Consider the following 15574-nt stretch of genomic DNA (forward strand, 5'->3'; position numbering starts at 1 on the left):
GGACGATTAGCATTGGCGGGATCGTGCGAGCGAGCCTGGTTACGAAATTTACGGATTGCGAATACGGAAGTGGATAAATACCCTCGATTCTTCGGCAAGCATGGCATTCATGTCTTGATCGGATATGGCTGGCATGACTTTAATATCTGAGTAGTAACGCTCCACCCACTCTTTGTACACTGGAATGTCCTTCGCATATAATAGCTTTGAACTCGGAGAATCCTTACCTGAGGACAGCATAAGAGAAATATTTATACCCGTTACATCCCGCTAGTCGACGCGTAACATATTGGAATTGGTAAGAGATGCATACCTAATCTATGGTCCGACGTCGAACAACTGTCCATGAATGTCTGCGCCACGACGGATAGACACGAGTCCACGATGTTGGACTTGTGTATATCGAAAATAAAATTCGGATTTTTGATGAGATTAACCCAAAACCTAAGAGGAAGGGAATTGCTCTTCCACGTGTGGACCACTTCCGGATCGGATATGCCGTGCTGCAGAGCTTGGTCGTCCATAAAATCGAACATGTACTTGATGGCGAGAGGTAGCGCCGAGCCTCGATGGGCAGTGCTGAATATCGTCTCGAAAAGATCATCGACGAATTTCTGGAGTGTACCCTTGGTCGCCAGTAACCTCGTCAAATAGATCTCCGAGACCATTTTATTGCCGCGATCTCCCTCTTTTCGCGCGTCGGAGTCGTGGTGCTTGACGAGATGCCAGACCTTCATACCAGCCTCAATATTCTGATTGAGCGGCGAGGTGGCGCGAGAGAGTGGAGGACTCGCCGAGCTGAACTTGCTAAGGTTCAAAGTCTCGTACTTGTGCGACTTGTCCGTTTTCTCCGACAGAATCGAGAGATTGTATATAGACGATTGTTTGGAGACTAAGTTGAGCGACGCTCCGTCCGGTACCCTGTAGTGATTCAAAGTGTTCCTCTTCTTCCACTCGCCTTCCGTCTTCGTTGTCGAGTCTTCGTCGTAGAGAATTAATCTACCGGATGCGCCAGTTCGCCACTCTGCAATATTTCATCGAGTATAATAAGAGAATCGCACGGGTTTACAAGAGAAGGGGTCTAAGTGTATTCAAACGCGAGAGAGAGAGTCTCTTACCGAGATCAAGATCCTCCTTCCGGGGTCTTTGGCTGTACGGGGTCGCTCGGTAGATCGTGTCCAACGCTTTCTCCTTCACTTGAGATATTGTGTCGCAGTCTAGGACCTTGACCGGCACGTTCTCCGTGTTGGGATCCATTCCGCCAACAAACACGGTTTGTTGCGATATCGAAACGTAAACCGTCTAAAATTGTAATAAGAACGTTATTATTACAAGAGCATCCCCATCAAGTATTGACGTTTCCTTACCATTGGCTTGAAGTCGATAGATTGTCGGATCAATTTTTCCTCGGACAAGGAATATCGTGCTTCTGAAGTAATCGCATCGACAGGACCCTTATCGACCTGCTGTTTTACCGCACGAAACAGTACGTACAATGGTTCGCCGGCGCATTCTCTCATGAATTTGTACAAGAGAAACGTGAACCAAGCAGACAACATTTTCTCAGCAACGCTCTCAGTTCTACAAAGAGAGCAAGCCCCTTAAAATCCCAAGCATCAACATCGAATTAATAATTGCCCAGCGAACACCAAAATAACATGAAATACGTAACCGTTACCTGGCGTTCACTGGGTGAGAATACAACATCGTGTGACTTACCGTCTCAGGAATAACTTTGGATGGCTCTTGCCTTCCGTGCACTTCTCGATCAGATCCGCCAGCAAGGTCTTCAGGATGTCCGTGCAATATTCCATTTTGCTTTGTAGCGTAACCATGATCAGGCTGGCAACGTTGACTCGATCTCTCATCGAGAAATAACGATTGCTCTCGAGAGTACGTACGAACAACAAGAGGAATGTCTTGTTCATAATCAGTTGACCGAACAAGCGCAGCCCCTTTTCCTTTCGTACGAGCTCCGGCCTGTCCCACTGCAGCACCGGACTGTTGTCGTCGCTGGGGAATAAGATCATCATCGCGTAAGTGCGGTAATCGAGGAAGGGTATGCCACCGGTGGTGAGGTCCCCTGTGAGATCAGTCATTTCCGTCTGCAATTCGGCGAAGGCCTCCTTACATTCGGCAGCGACTCGTAGCTCAAGAATATCCATCTGCTCCTGCATATTCTTCAACACGCGATTGCTCTCCGTGGATTTTCTGCGATAGGCGATTAGGAACGCTATAAATACGAATACTAAGACCACAATAGCGGCTATGACGCCGATGAGCGCGGGTTTCGACAGCGGCCCGTTGAGCCCGGCTGGCAGTGCGTAGCTAAGCTTGCCGATGTTATAACGAAGCGCGCCGCCCACTATCAGCACCACCTCCGGCAATTCTTGTTTATTGGGCAGACCCTGGGCGTCGATAGCCGGCGGTTGCGTCAAGGGCGGTCGGCAGGTGAGCTGCTGCCGCGACAAGGACGTGACGTTGCAGAAGGCGTTACCGATTTGCACGACCACGTCGGACTCTTGGCAGGCGCGATCGAGGTGTTGGCCGTTGATCGTCAGGTAATCGCTCTTGTAATACTTGACCTCCTCGTCGAACACCTCGTAGATCGGATTCGGATACAGGAGGAAGTGGTTGAAGCCGTGCTGCGAGAGATTCTGCACGCCGGTAACATTGTCCATGCGGAAACCGTACTCGAGGGAGAGCGGCCGTTCGGCGTCCAGTATCACGTGCTCGGGCACCTCGATGGTCGGCGACTTGCACACCATGCTCTCCTGACTGTGCACCTCGCACTGCGACACGAACATCTTCTCGTCGTAGTAGACGTACATCTGCGGGCTCTGTATGTAGCCGAGGTTCTTGCCGGTCACCGAGATCTTTATTCCACCCGCCGGGATTCCCTTTGGGACCTTCATCTGACCGGCCACGCCGCTCTCCACGCTCTCGATCGTCGGATCGTCGACGTACTCGAAGTAACCGTCGTATAAACGCTTGCCACCGTCGAACAACATCTTTAGCTGGCCGCTCCGCTTTCGCTCGCTCGGGCTCGTCATGCAGAGGGCCTCGTTGGGTTCAGCGCTTATTATGGAGCAGGGCAGGTCGTCGATGTCAGCATGGATGGTACTACCGGCGTTCATGTAATTGCCGGTGATCTTGATGGTGGTGCCACCGCTCAAAGGCCCGTATTTCGGTGATATCGAGATGATTTGCGGATCTACAAATTCGAAATTGTAGTCGGATTCGCCGCGGAAGTCCTCGATCTTGACGATGACGGGCCCGCTCCTGCCTTCCTGCGTCCCAGGTCCGTCGACTCGGCAAACAATCTGCTTCGTCCGAATGTAGAGTTCTTCGTAAGGTAGGCATCGCATACCGGCCACGGTGACGCCACCGACTATGTCCTACAATGTACATTAAACGATTACGTGTATTAAACGAATTACATTTAATCGGATAACAAATATCGATATTGTATTAATGACGATAAGGGTTTAATACGCAGATTATTATGCGCGTAATATATGCTAGCGTGTGGTCGCGATTTACCGAATAAAATTTTTAACAAAATACCGAGATTACTTGAAATCAATAGTTTAATTCGTAGAGAAATCGCCAACTTTTTTTAACATAAAAACCGTTTGAAACAAAAAATCTAAAACCACAATCGCGCGATAAATAATACCTTTCCGGTAGTAAGCGCATTTGTAATATTTGAATTGTTGTAAAAAGTTGCTCAAACTGCATTATTCAATAGAATCCCTTTTTCGGCTTGTTGCAGAACTAAACAACAATTCGTCGATTCATTCATTAAATCCGCTTTCTGCCAAGCTTTTTCCGGAAGCGGTTTCAGAGTCGAGCATACTTTTGTGTTTTTACATATATTTTTTACGTGTATATTATTTTAATTTATCACTATCAAAATCTAATCTATGCCATTTTAAAACACAATAGCAAACTACAGTCTGTCGGGCTACAATAATCTGAAATGCTCTGGGAAATATTTCATAATTTCATTATCTCTTTGAACTTCGAAATACAATTCCTTGGCAATTAAAGTTTTTTAGAACAAAATTGATAATATCCTTTATCTTCCATGAATTATTGTGATACATTGCTATGCAAACGGCACACGGGAATAAGTCGGAGACTATATTTCGCTTCGATAACGAACAACAGGCAAACCGTATCACGCCTTTCTTACCTTGAACGTCTTGCCGAGATTGATACCGCGAATCGTCACGTTCGTGTTGCCCTCCCAGGGGCCCATTACCGGTTCAAACGATTTGATCTCCGGATTTGGGCAGGTCTGGTTGCTGTTGAGCCACATGCCCGAGCCGCGGTCGCACTGATCCTTCACCTCGCATCTGTCCGAGCTCTGGCACCAGCCGCATCCGTACTTCGTCGGCAGGGCCAGGCACATGCCACAGTTGTCCGCCATGTCGCGGCAACGGTATATCACAAGGTGTATATTGTCTGGATTATCCAGGGGCTTGGAACCGCCCCAGATCACTGCGAAAGGTACCGTGATGTTCGGCGCGCGGGAGGTATAAGAGAATTCTGTCTCCTCGCAGTAGATCGTGTCGGCCAACAGACGTGCGTTTACACTCGTCACGCGACCCTCGATGTTGAATTGGCACACGAACCGCGTTTGTATGATGAATTGCTGGACAAAAAAAACCAAATCGCATTTTGTACAGAACGCACGTTTATACAATTACTTATCAACGAAATCTCGAATTCAATAATGTACTTAAATTGAGTATGAGCAAAAAACTTATAAGACCTAAGTCTTAGAAGTTGGAGATGAAATTTAGAAAAATTCACGAAGCTTTTGTAACGTTTCACAAAAGATTCAGAGACAATAAGATACATTGGCAATTGATAAAAAAAAGTCTAGTGACGTAATTGACGTACCCCAATGATATGCACTTTGACTCGTATCGCCTTTTTGATACCGGAAGACACGAGGATCTCTTGAGATTCGGTGGCGTTTATAGTGGGACAAAAACCTGGCCCACTTCTATAGCTTGGTCCCATTCTCTGCAAGAAATACGTGAGGTGAAAAAGCAAGCTATTAATATTTACCATTAACGCAATTAAAAATTTCTACGTATTGCGTTAATTTGCTCTTAGATTTTATTTCGCTTACGCGCCACTTCTTTTAATTTCACTCAATTTAATTAATGCCGTTAGCGTCTTTACTCGAATTCATTACATTTGATTATTGCAGGTATTATGCGATTCAAATCATAGAGCGAGGTTCTCAGCGTCGAGTTTTCATCAAAAATTACAAGTTAATTGATAATCACGCATTAATATTCATGGAGTGAACGCAACGTTTTAACTCCAAAACAAATCGAGTTGATGTTGAAATGAAATTAGTCGATGCATGTTAACATGTACGCAACAACAGAATTGCAATTCTGCTCCGAAATTAGGTGTTGTGAGTTTGAATATATGAAGCACATATGAATCGTTTATCTTGCGAAAACGATGTAAATCCATTTTGAAATTTTAATGAGTTTCAGTAAAATGTGAATATAAGCGAACGCACGGGTACATCGATTTTAAGATTTTTTCATTTAAACTTATTTTACAAAGAAATAATTTGACATACAAAACACTGTTAATTTCTCTCATACAGAATCGAGGGGCGTATGTATACGCGTGTGTGTAATTTTAGACACAAGTAAAAAATTATCAACGTGATGTTTATATGTATATGAATTATTGTGTTGTTTTTAAAATGGTTTCTCAGAGATCTAAGAGTATGTTAATATAAAGTAATTTTTAATTTCAAATAAAATCTGATATACAAACAATTCAATGTGCATGTCGATGACTGCGCTGCACTCAAGACATTCAAACCTGTATTTTCATATTTTAATTAATGAAACAAAATTAATGAAAATTCACTCAATATTTTCGACCGCTTGTTACATGACGTTCTCATTTGCTTGCGAGATGCAGCGAGAAATTAAATAGAGATAGAAATTTCCTCACATGCCAATAATTTCAAATTACTATTTAAGATTTAAGAATCGTTATAAATTACCTATTAAATAACACAAGGTTCATTCTGATCCTATATAATTTCTTTGCATATATCGACTCAGTTTATTCGTGTATCTTGGTGCAAAAGTTAAAATGCATCGAGTAATACGTGAAATTAAAATTCAAGTAATTCAATATCTTTGTTGCACCTTCGAAACATTTCAATCGGGCGATAATATTCGTAATTTATGTGACACGAACCGTTTCAAAACGAGACGCGAAATGATAACAGCCAAGCTCGCAAAAATCGACTTCGAGTACAAAGGACATATTCGAGCAATTTACTTGATAAATCGTTGTATACATTTCGGCAGAACAGGGCGACAACATTTTGGTTGACGTACGGCCTTGGCATTTGTTTATTTGTGGTATACAACTGGTCGTTGTGTAAGCAAGGTATGCTAAGTACTATTCGCGTGATGATACTAGAGCAGGCGGGCAGAGGCAGCGGCGCGAACTGCTCCGCGTGCCAACGTGCATTGTTATTCTTTGTAATGGGAATATTCCGACTAATTAACGATTATCGGCCCGCGCAATCAGTCAGCTTCTACAATTAATAGTTTGCGAGGGCATTGAAGGCAAAGGCTATTTGTCGAAGCAGCGTTATTACACGTTCGGTTTGTTCGCGGAGATCAAGGCAGCGGGAGATAGAATTCGTATAAATTATTGTTACGTTGCGATAATTATTCCTTTAGCTTTACTTAAATTTGAGTCGCGCTACATATTTTTTATCGCAATTCATTATGCGTAATTACCATTTCGGATATAAATCAATGGAAGCGGTACTTATTGTTAGTGTATCGCTTATTAATAATACTTTGTGCAATTATGCAATGCTGTTAACATCTGTAGTGCCGCGCGAGCGCTACCTCCTGGTGATTAACGAGCGCGATTATTATTAACCGTGTTTTCGCAAATACTCTGTTGTACGAGTGCAACGAAGAAGAGCAAGGAGCCTAGAAGGTATTGAGTGACGGCTGTATTTACCATTCAATATTTATGTAGCATTTATTATTTAGAAGATTAATAGACTTATTTGAATTGTATTGTTTGAATTCGGATAATTCAAATACACTGAGAGAATTTTCGCTTCAAATTCATCCTGAAAATCGTGGAACAACACGGCATTTCGAAGAACTTTATGAAAGTTTTTTGAAATTTTACCATACATTTTACTAGTAATCACTTCACTTACAATTAGTATGTAGTTCACTAGTAAAATGTATGGTAAAATTTCAAAAGACTCTCATAGATTTCCTCGAAGTGCCGTGTTGTCCCACGATTACATGAGTTCCGGGGTAACTTTAAGAGAACATTCTCCCCGTGTAAGAATTCAAGAAAAGGACTTCTCTTGGATCCGTATGCATGTATACAATTATTTGATCAGAAACCTTGGATTGACCACTAATGAAGATATTCATATCGATTCTGTCTGTAGATAAACGGCAAGAAACTTACGCTGACTCCCGTGACGAGGATATCGTTACGACAATTCTCCGCAGTGTCGTGCGTGCACCGATGACCATCAACGCACCAGTCGCACGGGAAGCTCGACGACACGCACTGTGTGCACGAGCTGTACGTGTTGCAGTCAAAGAAAGTGAAATTTGTCGCCACCAAATCGGGCCCGTTTGTCATCCGCACGGACAGTTTGGCCGTGAAATGGTGCCGGCCCGGCGGTATCGACGGCAGCAAATCGGTCCTCGGCGTGGTGCAGTTTACGCCGTAGGACTTGCGCGAGGCGTTCGTAATCAGGGTCTTGTCGAGGGCGGAGAACGCGCACAGAAACTGCCCGGAGAGCGTCGGCAGGTTCTCGATGACGAGCTCAAGAGTCCTGGCAGTGGTGCGTTGCAGTTGGTCCGGCGTGACGGTGGTGATCGTCGTGCATCTACCGCTCTTGTAGGAGATCCAGTACAGCGGATCCTTGGCCGCGTCCTGGCAGTCGCTACGCAAGTTGCACTTGTTCTCCAACGAGCACCAGCCGCAGTACGGATCCTTGGCACCCAGACAGTCCCAGCAGGTCTTGTAGACCGAACACTCTTGTACCTTGACCTTAGATACTTTCTTCTCTGTCAGCACGTAAAGATGCATCAGCTGCGAATCGAACAGCAGATCCGGGTTCACCGGAGAGCCGGGATCGATCTCGAGATCACCGTACTCCAATGCCAGCGTCGAGCTCTCCACCACCACCTGCAACAAGAACATGTATGTTTTTTTTAAATGTAAATTCATTACCACGGTTAATTGATTTAAATCAATTATAGGATAATCTATCCGAGTGCGGAAAGGCGTAATTATATTTTTCCGACTAAAACTAGACAGAATTAAATCCATGAGTATGAGATAAACTTCCCCCTCCCCAAAATATCAGAATTTTAAGAGTTTTGCCTAGTGTAAAATTGTAATTCCTTTGATTACCCTGCCTTCCGCTGGAACAATAACGTTGGCAACAACAACGTAATGCATTCTCGCAGTCACGTTCAGAAAACATTTAACAAACGTAATTAAAATGTAATTATTTCTAATAACTTGAAGAAAATGAACGTGTATCAAGTCTCGCGCAGTTGGCCGCTTGCGAAATGTAATTCGTCCGGACGAAAATGTTTCGACTGCGACAGCATCGTCAAAAAATCAAGAATTTACAATAATCGACGGATTTGTGTAAAATTCGAGAGACGCGGTAATTGATGATCGCAGTTAACAGACTTGTGTAACATATTTAACGTATGTATAATGCCAGAGTGCTCTTGTGTTAACGAAACGGGGATGATACGGGCGGGATGAAGAATTAAATATTCACGACGAAATTATGAACAACTGCCAGGCTCGGCGAGCGCGGAACGAATGTTACTTCCGTTTACGTATTTATTGGGTATTCATTACCAATATTAGTTCGGTGACGACCTCTCATTGCGTATTCCGTTTTCCCCATTCCCACGATAGTAAACATTTCCAAAAATATTTAATACGCGCAGTCCCCCGTCGAAGCATCGCCCATTTGAATAGTAATAGCGTATATCGTGTACAATAATAATCCGACTGTGCGGCAACATTTGACAGCGGTGAATTTTACTTTCGCACTACGGTTGTAACGTTGGCTATTAACGTTGTCGCGTAGAGATTCGTCCCCGCAAATTTCCCAGGTGGATACCGCGCGCGTGTATACCCGCTGTCGCGGGTCAGCTTCTTTTTAGCTTCAGCGCCGGCTGGTCATCGCCGGACGTCTCGGTGTAAGATTGCAGCCGCCGAAAGTAATAGCGCGGCTGCAATTTGCACGCTATTATTTTAACGCGAGACTCTAAGCGCGTCGCAGCTTTTTCAGGGACGCGCGTGGTACAATCATCTCTGGCCAGGTACACTTGCGTAACATTCATTTTCTTAGATCTCACCGCGAGTCTCGTTCGCGGTCGCGGTTACGGGGTCGTAAATTAAATTCCAGTCCGCGACGTCGCGGGCTTTCAATTGACAGCGAAATGATGACGACGGATGGAGGTAGGTCCCCGGGGACCAGAATCGCTCGCGAGGCTAATAAAAAGATCATACTTTCGGATGGTAATAACAGTAATCATGTCGCAACGCGACGTGAATCGCTTTAGCGGCGACGTTTAGCTTCGATGTAACGAATTTACAGAGAATGACACTCGCTGTTCATTTGGTAATTATTACTATCATCCTAAGGTTCCTTCGTAACGCTCGTGATGATCACCGGTGATATTGCGTAACGACCGTGTTACGGCAACATTACAGCTCCGCAAATACCCGATTGTGCTTAACTAATTAAAGTCTTGTATCTTTTAAATACGTAAAGTTTTTACGGATTTATTTAATTAATTAGCTTCGCGCATCTCTCTATTTCAAAGAACTCTGGCCTCTGGCAAGTATTTCCTGAAATATTAAGCATTTCGAGGCTAATATCGGCACGATAACTTCATACATTCGTAGCTTGTTAACGACAATGTTATGTAACATGGAAAAAGACGTACACATTACTGGAAACGAGCTATTTTACTGAAGCAGAAATGGAATAGTTAAACATTCGCGTGTAATTTACAACAAATTGAATTGAGAGAGAGAGAAAGAGAGAGAGGGTAAAGCGAAGTTCGTGGCGAACGCACGGGGCGCGCAGTCACTATTCCGATTTAATTAACAAATATTAATTAAGTCGCGTCGCGCGGCGCGAATCGAGCCAACAGGCAATTTGCCGCAATTTGGTAAACATCTGTTCGTCTATTCCACAATGCTCATTAGAACAATAATTAATGCCTCTTAATAAAGGCGGAAGTATGGATTATTACTTATGTCATTGACAATTGCCCACACAGTCGCGAGTGATAAATGCAGGAACCGGACTGGTCTAACCGAACGAGGTGGCAAAATCGACACGTTCTTTTTCGTACTGTAATATAAAACAATTTATGAAAAATGCATCTGTACACGGAGAGAATTTTCTCTTAAAATTTTCCCGGAAAATCGTGGCATTTTGAAGAACTTTATGAGATTTTTCTGAAATTTTACCATACGTTTAACTAGTAAAATGTATACTAATTGTAAGTGTAATAACTAGAGTGAAATGAATGATAAAATTTCGAAAAACTCATTCCACGATTACACGATTTTCAGGATAAATTTGAAGAGAAAATTCTCTCTGTACGTGTAGCATTCTTTCAAAGTTTCACCAGCTGCACGGTGGTCAATCATTTAATTGAAACTCGACGTTTAATTAGAAGTGACCTTTGTATCTTCCGGAAAAACTGTTCAGCCAATTCAGGCTCGTGAGAAGGAACGCGGCGTGGACGAGTCCGGAAGAATTCTAGGCAAGGGCTAAGGGCTGTCCACTACGTACCGATCAGCATTCGACCTCTGGCCGAGTAATGAGTCGTTACTTAAGACAGGCAATCACGGAGCGGTAACTATGTTACAATCTTTGTGTCTTGGCGGGTTGGGGACGGGCGGACGAGAAATAATAACAATAATTACAAGGCTACCGAGTGTTAGTGGTGGTTGTTAATTCTAAGGTTCGCCCGCGGTATTCGCGGCTGGTCTTTTTAGCGTGATTTCGTTCGCGCCGGTATATACGGTAACGCGAGTGCGATGTTCGCGCGTCATTCGGCCTCGGCAAATCCTCAGCCAACGTCGACGCACAAAGAGGCTTTAATAAACGCGCGGGGATAAAGGCAAGGTCGTCGAGGTCGAGGATGAGCCGGTAGGAGGGTTAAGAGCGAAGGGAGGAGACGGGGGAGCAGATAGAAATTATTTCTTAATGGAAGAAGAAGCATCGCGAGGCAGACGCAAACGCAAAGGGGGTACCTGGTAATGATGAAGAAGACGGAGACAAGGTGCAGGCAAGAGGCTCGTAAGAAAGTTGCGCGAGCAGACGAACACGAGCAGAATAGGAAGGGATAGATGTGAAAAAGAATGACGTCAATAAAATTAAAGTAAGCCGGTAATAAACAAATTTTTTTCAAGCTAGACGGAGATGAATCAGAGATTCATCAGCCAGAAAAACGTAAGAAAATTGGATGAGGAGATGTAATATGCCAATTATCAAGCGCAATGGACGACGGACATGGAGTCCGATATACATATCGAAATTAAAATTTGTAGAGATTGCACACGAAGAGACTTTCTCTTAAAATCCATCCTGAAAATCATGTAATCATGGGATAACGCGGCATTTCGAAGAGTTTTCGTGAAAATTTACCATACATCTTACTAGCAGGTATTTATACTTACAATGCCGTGTTGTCTCACACAATTAATAATTACAAAATAATTGAAGATCACAAATAACGACAATAATTTTCAGGCTAAATTTTCAGAAAAAATTCTCTCCGTGCAAAATAATTACTTCGCGAGGAAAATGAGTTTTCGATATTTATTCCAATTCATGGGATAATCATAGAGCGCTGGTAATCGTAAACAAAAATTAATTCTCTTAAATTTTCTATGCAAAGTCGAGATATTAATAGGCAACAGTAAATATTATCCAATTAAAGTGTTATTAAATTAGAGTTTTATTTCACGTCGAAGTAATAACAGTTAAACTCTCATCAAAATCTTGTTATTGCCGTCCGCCTATTTCATACGATATATCAAAGCAGAATTAGGGAACTTTTATAAAGACAGGCGCAGGTGCGGAGATATAAAAGACAAAGTCGCACACGGCAGAAAATAAAGGATGAAAGGACGAGAAGGGGATTAAGCGCGGGGCGAAGGATAAGATATTGTCGCCTTTTGCGTCTCGACATTCAATCGATGAAGGTTTAAACGCGAGGAAAATAATAATCGCGACGCTACCGAGAAAGTAGGCGGACGTCTTAATTAACGAGCCGGTTGCGCTCCCGGTTTTTCTGGCACGCGCGATTGCATGTGCATCTATCCTTGCGTTTGTATTGCGTGGGCAACGCTGCCGGTCAGTGCGTCGGGCTGACCGATAAAAAGCGAATCGAACGTCGACATTCCTGAATCAATTTCGAGCCGAGCATGTTCGCGCGTCCCACGTAAGGTGCTCGCGCATTAATGCCACGGTGAAATTCACGCCGTAAGTTCGTTATGGTAAACGCGACCGGGCGCGATTAACGAGACCCGTCTTTGTCTCCATCGGCGCATGCAGGAAGCGACGGACTGTCGGCCGATCGATACAGTCAATCATTAATTACTGATAACATGTTACGAATATCGCGCGCTCCATGAGTAACGAACTATATTTATTGCAAAGTTTAATGAACAGTTTCTTACGTAATTAACGAGAGCGTGAGAGCGGTCGTTATCTACGGACGCAGTGTGATAGTTTCTCCAGCTTCATTAAGAATAACTGAGCACTAAAAATAGCTCGTACATTATACCGTGGTGAATCGGAAAAAAGTTTTGTTTTTTCAAAACTGTATCAAACTTTGAAATATTTTTAATGATAGATGAATTCGATTATTACTATCTATATTAATTACACAAGTAACAGAAACGCGTTACATACGGTCGCGCTGGATCTTCAGTGTCTAATATTATTTTGCGTATACGTTCAACTAAGCGAACTGTGCGCCGATAACTTTCGGTCTTGAAACACAATTGTGAGTTGAAGTCGAAATAGTATACGTAATTACATTGGTATTCAATTCATTAATGATGCTTTTAATTGCTAATCAGCTTAGGGCAGGTTGTTCCGAACTCATGGTAAGTTGACCGATAGTTAAATCGTATGTATGTCTTTGCTTTTCCTTTAAATTAAACAACGATAGACATATAATTTAACTATTAGTTAGCTTACCAAGAAGGGGATGCTGGAGTGATTCCGCACTTTTTGTACTATCGGTCTGTGCACAAAAGCGACATAATTTGTATATTACACAAATGTTTTCATTAACTGACAGTTCTACATGCAAAAGGTGCAAAAGGTGCAGAATCGTTCCAGCGCCCCCTTAGTAAGGTCTTTTTATTTTCGACATAATTTATAATAACTGTAGATTCTTTTCATCCCCGATTTCACACATGTTCGATAGAAACCGACGCGACGGTCGCTTCAAAGAACTACCGAGGAGCGATCGAAGTCCGATAGAAAATTCCAGCTTCGTAGAGGCGACGACGCGAAGGGGGTTTAAGAGCGATGATCACAACAAGGATTCGACTCGAGGCACGTTCTTGCACCCTGTCAGAGTGTCTCAAGGAATAGCGGCGGGGGAGTAGCAACAGGACCGACGCGATTAAATCCGGGGGCGCTCCCGCCGTCGCGATGCATTTCGACGCGGTGATTATACGTCGAGTTACGTACGCGTACCCTCTCTTCCCTCTTTCCTCCTCTCGACCCGACCGCGCGGGGTCGCCTCTCCAGAATTTTTAAATGCATTCTTCGACGCGGTTCGCCGCACCGTCGCCGGGATTTCTTCTCGCGGATGCGACGGCGAAAAGAAAGAAGGGAAGAGGGATTTACCCGCCGCCACTCAGCGACAGCGAGACGGGGGTGGCGGGAGGACAGTGTCTCCAAGAGGAATTCGACAGCGGCCACAAACGTATTCCGCCGCTGAGAGATTCCTGGGGAATCCACTTTCATGAACCTTATCCGTCGATTTTATCTGGCGAATCGAACGCGCGTTCGTACAGCGGCGGGCGCAGCGAAATCGACTGGAATTAACTCTTATTAACCCTGGGTGAGAAATATGGAATGCAACGTGCTCTATGATAATGGATCTATCTCGCCAACTTCCGCGTGACATCGAATTCCACGTCATTCATCATTTACGACTCTCTTCTCGTGTTATCCGTATCTAATATTAATGGGGGAAGTTGCAGCTCTCTATTTTATACCAATATTGTTCCAGTTGGAAACTATAATAGAAATATTTAACGCGGAACAATTTTACATCCCAACTTCAGGCGAATGGAAACTTTCTTACGATACAACACGTCCCTCCACCTATTCAAAATCGTGTTAATATATTTTTCACGCTCCTACCATACATCTTGTTCTAACTTTCAACGTGAAATTAATTTCCACAATGCAGATATTTTATAAATTGTCGTGAAAAAGTACACGCGATCCATGTGCACTTTATTAGCGCTTTAATTTGTAATTTTATGTGTCAGTATTTTTTCTCAACTGACAAAAGTCTCGGGCTTTCGAACTCGTTGACGCAGATTACAAGACCATTTACTTATTCTTGTGAAACAAGTCTCCGTTAGCGGCATTACGCAAATCTAATCACAGCGGTTTAAAATTAAAGGGGGCAGTGAATCGCTAATCTGGCTCCGGTGAAAGTAAACCGTCGGTCTGAGAGATCCGCGCTTCGCGAGTCGTCATCGCGTCCACAGAACGAGATTGTGACTCGTGCGGGCACAATGCAGCGGAGGCTGCACTATCCGTTGTCGCGTTACAACTGGATATTCGCGGCTCAGACTGAAAGGGTGATCCGACGGAAACTGATGAGATCAAGGATCTCTCGCGACGTTACTTCCGGCGCATTTCGACAAATTAGCGCCGTGTCTCCGGGAAACTATACAGAGTGCTCGTTGTCAGGAAGAGAGCGCTCTCTTAACCCTAGCGGAAAAATTTTCTATAAATAACTACAAAAAATTGATTTAAAATAGAAGTTTGTAGAAATTTTCATATCTTTGTTGAAACTTTCATTTTTTTGTAAAAATATCTACGAAATAGTACCACAATGTTCTCAAATCAAGAAATTATTGCAAGTAGTATTTCATGAGAATGTACAATTTTGTAGAAATTAGTACAGAACTTTACTAGTTTAAAAAATTTCAGAAGCAACAAAATCTTAAAGAATTAAAACGTCTGCTTACTTGTAGAATATTACAAAAATTAACAAAAGTGTTCCAATTCTAGCAATTTCATGTTGATTTTTATAACACTTTTTAAACTTACGTAGAATTTCTTGGATTCTGGCGGTTATATTTAAATTTTTTGTAGAATTTTGTAGAATTATTTCCGGCAGGAAATTAGCGATATTGAACAGTTTCCGAATGTTTAATTTCCAAACGAGAAGACAAGCGCCGCGTTACATCTCGAAGAGGCAAT

The 15574-nt window shown here is 43.3% G+C and overlaps 1 protein-coding gene across 1 annotated transcript in view; it reads right to left on the reverse strand.

The window, feature by feature from the left end:
- Positions 1-15574, reverse strand: part of LOC105564572 (plexin-A4) — a 206653-nt gene that overhangs the window by 1921 nt on the left and 189158 nt on the right. The window contains exons 3-10 of the mRNA XM_012017022.1: positions 7510-8241; positions 4912-5037; positions 4199-4660; positions 1720-3398; positions 1368-1581; positions 1119-1302; positions 314-1024; positions 82-227 (exon numbers count right to left, since the gene is read on the reverse strand). Of these exons, the coding sequence (XP_011872412.1) occupies positions 82-227; positions 314-1024; positions 1119-1302; positions 1368-1581; positions 1720-3398; positions 4199-4660; positions 4912-5037; positions 7510-8241 (4254 nt within the window). The remainder of the gene's footprint in view (positions 1-81; positions 228-313; positions 1025-1118; positions 1303-1367; positions 1582-1719; positions 3399-4198; positions 4661-4911; positions 5038-7509; positions 8242-15574) is intronic.

Source organism: Vollenhovia emeryi, unplaced genomic scaffold (genome assembly GCF_000949405.1).
Source record: "Vollenhovia emeryi isolate VEMERY1.0 unplaced genomic scaffold, V.emery_V1.0 DF939162.1, whole genome shotgun sequence".
NCBI classification, from domain to species: Eukaryota; Metazoa; Arthropoda; class Insecta; order Hymenoptera; family Formicidae; genus Vollenhovia; species Vollenhovia emeryi.